The sequence below is a fragment of the Anoplopoma fimbria genome, chromosome 19 (genome assembly GCF_027596085.1).
Source record: "Anoplopoma fimbria isolate UVic2021 breed Golden Eagle Sablefish chromosome 19, Afim_UVic_2022, whole genome shotgun sequence".
In the NCBI taxonomy this organism is placed as follows: Eukaryota; Metazoa; Chordata; class Actinopteri; order Perciformes; family Anoplopomatidae; genus Anoplopoma; species Anoplopoma fimbria.
The window spans coordinates 14,907,257-14,919,701 of NC_072467.1; the positions used below are offsets into that span (position 1 = coordinate 14,907,257).

Sequence of the window (12,445 nt, forward strand, 5' to 3'; positions counted from 1 at the left end):
AAAGTAAAATCAATAAGCTGTTAAACTAGTGGAAAAAAAGGGGAACACTGTTTTCTAATAAGCCAGTATTAAGCAGTATGAACGGTGTTGGTTAGTATTAGAACGACTTACACTGGTCCTTCAGACTGCTCATGGTGCACCTCGGATGTGTTTGTGCGTGCATCTCCTTTCCGCCATGCGCCCTCTCCATCCCGCCTCGCCCTCTCCCCAAGAGGTAGCGGCCCCTGCCCCAACCCCCTCCACCCCCACTTACTCCACCCCACCCTGACCACACCTGACCCCCCTCCCAACCCCAACCCCAACCCTTCCAGTGGACCATGGCACTTCTCTACTCGGCCTGTGCGTCATAGTTGGCTCCACCGGCCTTCTTCAGCTCTGTGCGGATGTTGTCCGCATCCAGTTCCCTCGGATCGCTGAACATGAACTCCTTGGCAAAGTTCTGCAGACACAGAAGAGTTCAGAAAACCCAAGGTTACTTTTCACTTCCGTACAAAGCTAATTATGGCTGTCTGATGTTTTACATTTTACAGAGAGCAAAACAATACTTTCATTAGCTTAGAAAAAATATAAACATGTTTTTATCGAAAATCCTTTTTCCTTCTAGAAAATATGACAAACTTCTGGATCTGAATGTGAATTTGATGCAAATTATAGTGAAGTCTGTCGTCGGCTCATTTTCCCGAACCAGTGTAGCATTACAATCACACAGCACCGGCGTTTTTCAGTCAGTGTTAATGACAATAGAGATGCTTTCCTACAGTGTGATAAGACTATGTAGAAGCAGCAATTTTACTCAGTTAGCACCTGGTTAGCTTGCTATTTCCACCATGATTTCATGCTACAGTCACATAACTTATAAAGCACCACATGAACTGCTGGGCTTGGTCTATGTTATTTTAACATTTAACTGGACTTTAAGGTGTATAACTTATTCATAGTTGTTACCATTTCAATTATTTAAAGCTGATCACTAGCACTAATCATTAATGCTGATTGCTAGCATGCTGATTGAAGGGAAGTTTCAAGTAGAATTCAAATAATCTGCACTAAAATGTCAAGATTGGACTTGAATCCATCCAAAATAATACTAAATACTTATATACACTGTCTTTCCAAAATATGTAGTTCTAGAAGTCTGTTGACAACTCACAGGGCTAGCTGGTGAACTACTGTAGCTGTCGAGCTGACAGATAACATGTCTGCACTAGTTACAATAGCTCTTATATATATTTCTATTTTCTCTCTAAAGGGCTGTACATGAAGCCACTGCATTGTGTCTTCAACAATTCATTCAATAAAGAGTTGATAAAAACACTAACTGTCAACACTTAGTTTTATACACAATAATTTACAACAGGTTATATAAATAACTGATCTTCTTGATATCTCTTTGGCAATAAATTCTGGAGAACAAAGAAACTGTTCTTTGTCCTCCAGGCCAGTTTATTATAGCATGGCTGCTTAGTGAAGCACAAGTTAGCACATTAAAGGTACCACGTGGGGCACTATGGAGCACTCCTCCACAGGGTACCGTTTAAAGATTGTTTCATGTTTCATGTTGTTTACACATCCAGCAGACACAGAGCAACACTAGCATTCATTTGGAATCGGGTTTCCACCTGATGACTGTAAGTAAAACATTGACTCTCAGTTTTTTCCCCCAGTGTTCATACAAAAGTATTGATTGTTGCAATTTTAACATGTAAATATAAAGAGCACATAGCAAGTTCTGCTAAATGTTTTACATTATTTGGGACTTTTTTTAATGCAGTCTAGAGTTCAGATTGTTTTTTGATTAAAAAAAAGATTCTTGTTCCAACTTTATGCAGTTCTCTGTTGCCATATTGCCTCTGTAACCGATCAGTTTTCCCAAAAGCAAACCATTATAGCTTCACTCTCACAATGGCTGCCATTACTGTAATTGCCACTTTCCCCACATGCGACACCCGTGAGTCTCTGACCTGCACGATCTCCTTGACCAGCGCCTTGTCGGTGCTGATCTTGGCGCGCTGCAGCCCGCTGATGTTCTCCCCGATCCAGGTAATGAGGGTGAACTTGGCCCGTTTGCTCATGGCGTCCCCCATCGTGATCCGGACGAAGGCAAACAGACGGGCGTCATCTGAGGGAGGAGACGAAAGAGACTGTGTTGAGACTGAACATGCGGATATTACAGCTGATATTTAAAAAGATGTGACACACTTAGCCCACCCCAGTGGGACACTGTTTGTACGTCTTGTGTGTGTGTGAAAGACAGACAAAGAGTGTGAGAAAAGAAGAGTTGCAGTGCTGATGAATACAAAAGGTTCTGCTTTTTTTGTAAATTCCACTGCACTGGCGGAGTCCCAGCAGCCCCTAACTGGGTGAAGTGTGTGTGCGTGTGTGTGTGTGTGTGTATGCACTGAGGAAATATTCAGGTCAACAGACTAAATGAGTAAAATCTTTTGTGAGCCTTGCACTTGTGTCCCAGTGACCACGCCCGTCACTGTCACGGTGGTCCACTGCAGAAGCCGGCTGACTGTGAAGAACGTGCAACAAACGCTAAAACATTTGTGCTACTTTCCTTTCCGACTTGTACCTCTTCGGGCCTCTAAATCCTATTCAAACAAAACAATGGGCCTCATGCAAAAACCACTGGTATGGACGGATTGGTTCTTAAGTGGCTTGTACAAGTGATTTAGGAGAACTTGCCAGGTTCACCAGTTTCATTACTTTTAGGCAATTTTGAGTTTGAAAACCCTTCATAAATGACACTTCATAATTATGTTGTAATCATTCTGTTCGATGTAATTCTTCATATAATTATATAGCTTAATAATATCACTATTGATTTAAATTGGCTGTTGATGCTATTGTTTGGCTCAGTGCCCTCTGACTTTTTTATGTTGTTACTGGACTGTGTTGCATCTTTCTGTTTCCAGAGAATTTTGTGCTCTGGGTCATCGGTTAGTTTTTTCCTTGTTCCTTGTGTTGCCTTCTGGTTTAGGGTTTCCTGGTTTTATTTTGAAGTTAACTCTGCACGTGTCTTGTCCATAGACTGTATATAAGAAGTGGACGTAGTCATCGTGACTTCCCCCATTGGTTTGTGGACTGAAACAAACTGAATTACAGCCGACGCCATTTTGTTGTTTTGCCACCGATGAACCATATTTGTAATGCAGAGGAGTGACGTAGAGACACCGCATACGGCTCTGGTAGCGGCAGCGACCGGTCATTCACAGTAGCCCCGCCCTAAAGCATACCTTATGGTCTATTTAACTCTAAATGGACCATAATTTACTAAATTAAAATCATGCTGTATTGAAGAAGACTTAAAACTAGAGATTCAGACCATAAACTCATTTTCTCATAGACTTCTATACAATCTGACTTATTTTTGCAACTAGAGGAGCAGAACCGGAGGTTGCAGCCTTGTCTCATTTTTACTTCCTGCCTTTGTTTGTTTTCCTGTCTTTTAGGATTTTCTCATTAGTTTCACCTGTCTCTCGACAGCCCTGTGGTCACCTGTGCTCCTGCTCACCTGTTACCACTTCCCCATTAACTCAGTACCTATTTATACCGGCAAACGTAATCTGTTCTTGCCGGTTTGTGTTCAGTTATGTTGCTTCGTCCTCATATCAGTATGAACATTACATTACATTTACATTACAGTCATTTAGCAGACGCTTTTATCCAAAGCGACTTACAGGAAGTGTATTCAACATAGGTATTCAAGAGAACTACTAGTCACCAGAAGTCATAAGTGCATCTCCTTTCTTAAACAAGCATCTAAAAGCATAAACCAGAGCAAAAGTATAGTGCAGAAGCAAATTACTACGAAAACAATAATTGCAACAGACTAATACGAATACAATAAGTGCTACAAACTAATACGAATAGGATAAGTGCAATAAACGAATACAATAAGTGCAGCGAACTGATACGAATACAATAAGTGCAACAAACTAATACGAATACAATAAGTGCTACGAGGAAGGCTCAGGGTAGTACTTCATGAAGAGGTGAGTTTTCAGCCTGCGCCGAAAGATGGGCAGCGACTCTGCTGTCCTGACGTCAGTGGGGAGTTCATTCCAACATCTACAACTGCAAAAAACTGTGTCACCTGTATGTGTTATTAATATGACATTGACTGAGAATTACGAGGCAAATCTTCCGACAAACTTTGTCTCGCCTCCGGCTCTAAGCAAAACTCTGATGGGTGTTGTCACAGCAAAAGCATTTTTTTGTATTTTCTAACAAGAGAGGCTCTCTGTGGATTTCTGCCATTTGTACAATCAGCACAGTGAAGCAATGCCCCTTCTGAAACTGTCAAAGAGGAAGAAAATAACCTGTCTGTTTTTGGCTGGACCATATCTATAAAAGCTCAAACATCTGAGAACATGATATGCCACAAAAAGGCCTACTGATGAAAGCAAATCATTTAAATTGGGAAGTGAAATAATCTAAATAAATGATATAAGAAGGAGAAGCTCTTTTGTAAAAATGTGTGAGGGGATTACTTTTTTCCTTCATTTGTAAATGCATCACAAACACGAGTTAATCTAGTTTTTGTGTAAAAATTATTTCCCGGTAGGATTAAATTGATTTACAAGATATTAAGTATATCAGTATTTGTGGTCATGTTCTCAGTCTCCAATGTAGCTAAAAAATGTCATGTGATAAGCTACTTCAGTACACTTAAGGAACAAATATTACTATTATAGTGTGTTGTAAGAAGTTTTCTGAATATATTGAGTATTGGTTCATACAAGAGGAAGGTGTTCTTCATGTCAAGGCAATGGTCACCGCAACAAAGACTAAATATCTATAAAACTAGACTACAGCTACCACTAGGAATCTTTACAACCTCCATTGGTAGTGTTGTATACCAAGTTATAAAAAACCTCTCCAATGCTAACCAAACATCCCTTTTCCTATTTTTCTTACGATTGGTATTGATGCTGGCTTCCCCTTGTTTGTAAAGCCAAGGATCTAGGCTACTGGCAAAAAAATTGCCACCAGATTTACCATTTCACTGACTGTCTTCTGCTTAAATTCGGCAGCAGTAACCGGCGGTGCACAGTTGCTAGCTACTAAATTGCTAACTGTGTATAATAAAAAGAATAAGCTCTCGATTTAGGTCCTGCCCTCGACGTCACATGATCCAACAGCTGACACAAAATACAGCACATTCGGTCCTTATGGTAAGTAATTGCTGAGGCAGCAAGTTTCGCTTCCGGCATCTTAGCTTAAATGAAACAATTCAACTGTGTCGGACACGTGCTAAACTAGAGGTACCCCCTCAAGGCCGAATCCTCCATCAACCAGCAAGTTGTGGTTTATGTCCATGTCTGTCCAAAAGATGTTTTGTGAGGTTACAGTGACCTTTGACCTCCAATTCTAATTGTTTATTACTTGAGTCCAGGTGGACGTGTGTCAAATTTGAAGAAATTCCTTCCAGGTGAAATGTTTCGTTCATGAGAATGGGACTTACAGACAACCCCGAAATCATGCGTCTTTGCTGGTAAAAAACTGTATGAGAAAAGACTAAACCAAGAGTTAAATTTCATCACATTCCTTTCAATAAGCATCTCTGAGATTCATGGATATTAGATATTTATGATTTATGTTTACCAGCAGTTAAAAGCACCATGGTGGGGGAGACAACTATGGAGGAAGTGATGTTTTTAGTGGTTAAACTTGGAGCTCACAAGGCTTTTCAGTGATCATTTTCTAAATGATGACTTTGTATGGGAATAAACACATTTTACTTCCAGTAAATTATTCACAATAAAAGTAGTATTTTTTGTTTTTATTGATGAACAGCCGCTAACTTAAAAAAGCTCAGCTAATTTGGTGATAAATACATTTTCCTATACATTACATTACAGTCATTTAGCAGACGCTTTTATCCAAAGCGACTTACAGTCAGTAGTATATTACATATCATTCACCCATTCACACACTGATGACAGGGCTACCATGCAAGGTGCCACCGTCAGACTCTAACTAACATTCATCATCCAGTCCACACCGATGGCAAGCCTTCGGGAGCAACTTGGGGTTAAGTGTCTTGCCCAAGGACACATCGACTGCCGAAGCCGGGTTTTGAACCACCGACCCTCTGATTGGAGAACTACCTTGCTCTCCACTACGCCACAGCCGCTATAAATTCTTTGCAATAAAAGGCCCCCCTTTATGTTATGTAAAATTGAACTTCAATATTCTACACATTGGTAGCTGTGTTGTAATCTTGATTTAACATTAGGCTCTCTTAATCACAGAAAGCTGTGTTTAAAGGGTTTTAATTCCAGATGGCCTTTTCGTTTTGAATGTAATACTGGCAGAGACATCCCTCTTATAGTTTTTGTTATAGTTTGTGAACTGTTTTAGTTTGAAAGTCCTCTCCTCTTACATTTTGTCTTGTTTTACTTCCTTATCACACTACTTTTCCTTGAGTGTTTAGTCTCTGTGCTACCCTGGTCTTTATGTCAGTTAATCTTCAGGGCGAATAGAGTTTCATTATCTGTTATCTACCTTAGACTTCTATTTGATTAATAGTATCTTCATTGAATCTGCCAGGCTCTGACGCTGCCTTTGGGTGCTCCCCCCTCGTGCTCCTCCATCAGCTGGGACAGTTTCCGTCTGGAATTAACATCCTTACTGAATAAACAACACACACACAAAGTTTGGAAAGTATATCGTTTAAGACCCGCTGAAAGATCTATTAAGGCCAATAACTGATGAAAGCATGTCCCACTGTCAATAAATTTACCAAACGTCCATTGCCCTGCAGTAACCCTACTGCAGTGCACCGCTGGTTGACAGAAACCAAGCCAAAATTGTTCACGTGGTCACTTTTTAAGTCCCACCGGGCAGCATTTTTTATGAAACATCATCCTTAAACTCAAAGTGGAGCAGCAACAGTGAAGAGAATCTCATCTCCACTGACTGGGACAGTCAGCATCACACATCAACCAGTGTCTGCAACACGAGCCCACTGTGTGCAGCTCACTGCTGGAGGGATGGACGTATTCATCAGACAGAGTGATGGCCAAAATTGAAGAAGCAGAGGCCAAGATATCCCGAAACACTGGATCCTACACTACCCAGTATGCAACTCACTGCCGTATCTCTTTAGACCCTCCCTGACTGGTAGATGCCCACGTCCTGCATATACTTATATATACTATTTACTTTACTTCCCTAGTCTGTAACTCAGGTGACGTGAAGGTCACTTTATGATTTTAAATTAAGATAATTGAATTTAGAAGGATAATTTATGAAATGGTCCTGAAGGTGGTAACGGACTGTTCAAGCCCAGTTACAGTTAAAAGCTCATTTGATATTACTGAATGGCACTAAGCGTTCTCACAGTGCGACCTGTATTATCTCTATGTACCTGTTGAACTAGCTGATTTGAGACTTTCCTGGCAGAGCCTCAGTAGCACTGATCTCAGATCAGACCAGCCGCGCGTTTACAGGAGCAGCCACTATAAAAGAGTGTTATCAGAGGACATCGCTAGTTTCGACACCTTGCGTGCGCACACACCACACACACACACACACACACACACACACACACACACACACACACACACACACACACACACACACACACACACACACACACACACACACACACACACACACACACACACACACCATTGTCACCGTTTGAGATGCCAGAGAGGAACTAGTCCAAACACATACACTTCCTCACTCCTGTTTCCTGGTTTGTCTTCTCTTCAAAGCCGTGCTGACTCTGCAGTTTTCAATGCAGACGGCTTCTCCTCCCCCTCCCCACAAACTCCTGCTCCTGCTGCAGAGAAAGCTGCACCAAAACTACAACAATAATGAGACAGCATAGAAAGACTTGTCGGGAGACACGTTGCGCTGCATAAAATGACCTCATTTTGGCACAGCACAGGTTGGGCGGGTGACACCGTGTCTTCCTGTGTTCGCTCTCCGAGCCCACGCTCAGTCCCTCTGCGACACACGGCCTGGAAACCAGAGCTGTCTCCTGTGGACAGTGTCAGGTGGGTTCGGCGAGGAGTGGTGTTACCAACATGTTAACTGAGTCCAAATTTGGTCTTGTTTTTGATCTACTTTAACAGCAGGGCCCGAGGGCGGCCATCATTTAATTTGGTGCGGTATCCCCAAAGGATGCTTATTATTTTGGTGACGACCAGATCTATTATATCTAGGGTCCTTAGAGGATGAGTTTCACTGTTTTGGGTGACCATTGCTCTAGTGACAACACTGAACAAATAATTTCACTTGTCTAAAAAGACACATTACCATTTAAGGTACTGAGCTGATTCATGCTCCCCAGAGGATGGACAGTTTTTATTTTGACACTGCACCAGCTTTCATTTTAGGCCACCCTCAGGACAAAATGTTAACTTTGCACACACGATATCATCTACTTGTCATATTTACAAGAACTCACAAGGAGTTAAACCCCTTTCTTCTGGCACTGCCAGAATCCTCTGGGGACTATGAATAGGCGTTTTCGGACCATAGGAACAGTTTCATAGTTTCTAGAAATTAGTTCTAAGAACCCCCTTTTTAATTGTGTCCACACAGCAAGAATAATAGGAATGATCTTATAGGAACCATGAGTGACATAAGCGTTCAGGATTTGTTGAACACATTAGCCGATGTAGCAACAGCAACTGCCATTTTAAAAACCTTTTGGCCGTGTTATCAGCAGACATTGCAAAACACAAAAGAATTGAACACACACCTAATGAGCAAAAGATCGACTGAGAGCTGCTGCACCGCAAGCTAAACCAGGAGCACAACGGCTAACTAAGAAACGTTACAATGAATAACCCAGTATCAAAATGGCTAACCCAGTAGCACAACGTCTAACCCAGTAACATTAGCACAAAGGCAAACCAATTATCACAAAGCACACCTACTGAACCGAAGAAGGTGATTTGAACTGAATTCTCGACAGGTACTTTTGGTTAATGGCTGTTATTATGCTTGTGTTTATACTGGAGGATTGGGGATTGTAACAGAGTTGCTTATTTCTTGTCATATTACTAACTATGTTAAGGTATGTAGTTCTTGGGGGAACTCCCCAGTGGTATAAATCCTCTGAGGACAATGAACGTCTGAAACAAATTCAGTTGTGACAGTGGATACGATATATGTCAAGCAAATTCAGTCTGGACAAACGTGGTGGAGGGAGCGACCAACACTGCCATCCCCAGAGCCATGCCTATCCGTCAGGGGACATTCAGGACTGGATCTCCCATGAGCTGATAGTTTGGTGACCTACAATGAATAAATCATGACACTGACTAAATAAGTTATTGGTTGTTGCTACCTTTTGTCAGCAGAAATACTATTTTAAAAGTCCTGGTGGCAATTCTAATTACATGTATGGATTCACAACTAGATAGTACTGCATGCTATCTATCTTCTTGCATTGACCCAGCTTGCGCACAACATAATTCACTATGCACAGGAGATCCCTCCTCTTCAAGCCTCGGTAGACGAGCCGTCTGCAGTGGCTCCTCCTACACTTTTTTTTTTTCTGCAGAGTAACAACTTCACTGCTAAATAAGGAAAACAAGCTGTGTGATAATGTGTGTGTGTGTGTGTGTGTGTGTGTGTGTGTGTGTGTGTGTGTGTGTGTGTGTGTGTGTGTGTGTGTGTGTGTGTCATCTCAGAACAGGAACCGACGGCAAACGCACTGGCGGAGCCGGCGTAAAGCGTAGTGATAAATGAGTTATTTCAACATAGGAATGTGAGCTCAATAATGTCAGGAAGCAAAAAATAAAAAAACCTACAGCCCCAAGGCAGCAATCTTTAACAGACAACACATGCAGGCATCAGAAAGAGCCACACCCAACATCTGAGCAGATGCTTTACTCTTCAATATTTTTTTTCTCTGTTCATTCCACCAGCAATCATAAGTTATTTTTGCTTACTCGGAATCATTATCTTTTTTGAATATTACCCTTTTTTGTCTTTTTGTGATGAAGAAAAATGGACTCCATGCAGACAGAGATACTAGTAAATACATTAGCTGTGCTATGAATTCAAAGCAGACTTGATCATTCATTTAAAATCACACCCACAATCAGAAAATACTATTTTTAATCATGCATTTCTTTCATGCAGCTGCATGTAAAAGATTTTGTGGGAGCATTTTTGAACTGAAAAGCAGCGACAGGTGACCATAAATACCAACTAGTAAGAAACCTAAAGTTTTAAGTTTGGACGTCTTCCCATAGTTATTCAGGAAACAATAAAAAAAAAGACCTTAACTGTTCACCATGTAAAAAAAAAAAAACCATGCAGGATATTGTAGAAGAGATTACGCAGTGAATACAGTGGTAAGTGCTTTGACAGTGTAGTTAGGCTACAGGGCTCAAGGCCAATGGGTGACGGAGCACCGAGAGTCTTAAAAGATTAGTGTGCTGCCAAGTCAAGCTGTGTGGCCACATCCAGCAGGCCGTTTAGCCCTTCCAGAGACAGAAGACACAAGCACACACACACACACACACACACACACACACACACACACACACACACGGGCCAGCAGCAGGGAGGATACATTACACCAGAAAGGCTTGGTTGACAACTAGGGTGGAACATTCTCAAAAATAAGATCCACTCTTTACCTGTGCACATACTCTTGAAGTCCTCATAGTCCGCCCCTTGTCCCGCAGGCACGATCATGGCGCCCTCATATTTGAACACAGTCCTGGAGGATGCAGAAAACACCGTGCGTTATTCATCACCATCCTGTCTCATGATGCGTTGATTCTCAACATTGTTATGCACATCGGGACCATTGTTTTTTTGCATACACAGAAAGGCCAAAATACACCCAATGCAAGGTGGTGGGGGCGGGAGGGGGGGGGGGGGGCTGTGTGTCAGCCATGTGCATGTGTCACTACTATAACGTTATCCTCTCTGAATACAGGACAAAGGAAATTACTTCTGCCCCGCTGGGGCCTGATAACTGTGCAGTGTGTGACCGCTAATACAGAACGCAGATCAGCTAGATCGGATCAGCTATAGGACGGCACGCTGAATGCTTGAATGTGGGCTATTTGAGCCGAATATTGTTACAAGCCGAAGCTGTTTTGAACTCACGGTATCAAATTCAGTTTGAAACAATTCGCAAAGGTTTGAGCTGCGGGACAAACCCCATCCAATGTGGCATCAGAGCCAGCGGGCGGAACCACTTTGATATACCGAGCGATTTAAAGTTACCTTGGTTAAATGCAAATGTTCATGCGACAAAAAAAATACGGCACATTACATATTCTACGTCTGTAGAAATCGATCTTCCATTCGGCATGTATCCGGTTGGCCAAACTGTGCTTATGCAAAATAAAATGTATTTTTTAATTTAAAAAAAAAAAAAAGGTCCGTCTCTTATTTCAGCACCCTTTGCCACCGAAAAGAAGGCGCAGTGGGCGGTAACAGACTATGTGAATAAAAAATTCTAACGCAAATTGGATCGGGAAAAAAACGGATTAATTGATGTATTGCAAGGTTGCCGAAGTATATAATAGCTATTGAGTTTTCGTTATTCATACGAAATCGACAGTTACATGTATGACACATTTTTTTCTACAAGCACGGACATATAGATTAGTCCCATTCTATAACGGAGTATGGAGCAGTATCCATGTCCGCGCACTCACCAATTGATGTCCGAATTATCGTCTCTGACTTGGTTGTAAGCCTCTCTGCAAGCCTCTTTATCGATTTGGGTTGCCATTTTTTCGTATAACGTTGAAAAGGGAGTGAAAACAGTCGAAGTCACCGGTGTATCAGTCCAAAGCAGGGAGAGCTATCTATCACGGTATTAAAAGCAGCTAACTTATACAGTGGATGCTGTACATCCGAGAATTGATAATGATAACGTTATGCGAGAGGCTTCAATCCAAAATCACGACCACCGCACTGGAACGACTGAGCCGGTCGGATGTAGCGGAAAGAGGCGGCTCCTCTTCTAGCAGCTGGGTTTATTTCCTGTATATCGCTACTTTATGGGCGTTGGTGATGCTAGTCGAGCAGGTTGCCAGCAGAGTAGTCCCTAAGACGCTGGATTCACCTTCTCCTTGTGAATGGTCAACGGTATGAGGGCCGCTGTCAAGGCGGACACAGCGTACAACTACGTGTTCCGGTGAGGACTTTCAAAATAAAATAGTAAAAGTATTGAAGGGGATGTCTGCAGTCAAATGGCTGTTGTGATATTATATATGTTCACACAAATGTATATAAATCCAAAGATACATTTCGCAGTCAGAGATTGGTGTCATTATTTTCTTAATTACAATTAGTGTGTATCCTTAGATGAAGACACCAGTAGAGACTTTCAATTTCCTTTTAAAAATAGGTTTTCTCATTAATTGAACAGCGTTTTATCTTTATAAGCCATTTCCTATTTTGCTTTATTTGATATATATGTGATCTGTTAGGGAGATGAGAG

General features: G+C 41.7%; 1 protein-coding gene across 1 annotated transcript; it reads right to left on the reverse strand.

The window, feature by feature from the left end:
* Positions 1–323: 323 nt before the first annotated feature.
* Positions 324–12,033, reverse strand: cotl1 (coactosin-like F-actin binding protein 1). The gene is made up of 4 exons (XM_054619821.1): positions 11,655–12,033; positions 10,620–10,702; positions 1,962–2,119; positions 324–439 (listed from the first exon to the last, which is right to left on the reverse strand). The coding sequence occupies exons 1-4, from the start codon at positions 11,729–11,731 to the stop codon at positions 329–331; spliced, it is 429 nt and encodes a 142-aa protein (XP_054475796.1). The 5' UTR covers positions 11,732–12,033; the 3' UTR covers positions 324–328.
* Between the last annotated feature and the right edge of the window lie 412 nt (positions 12,034–12,445).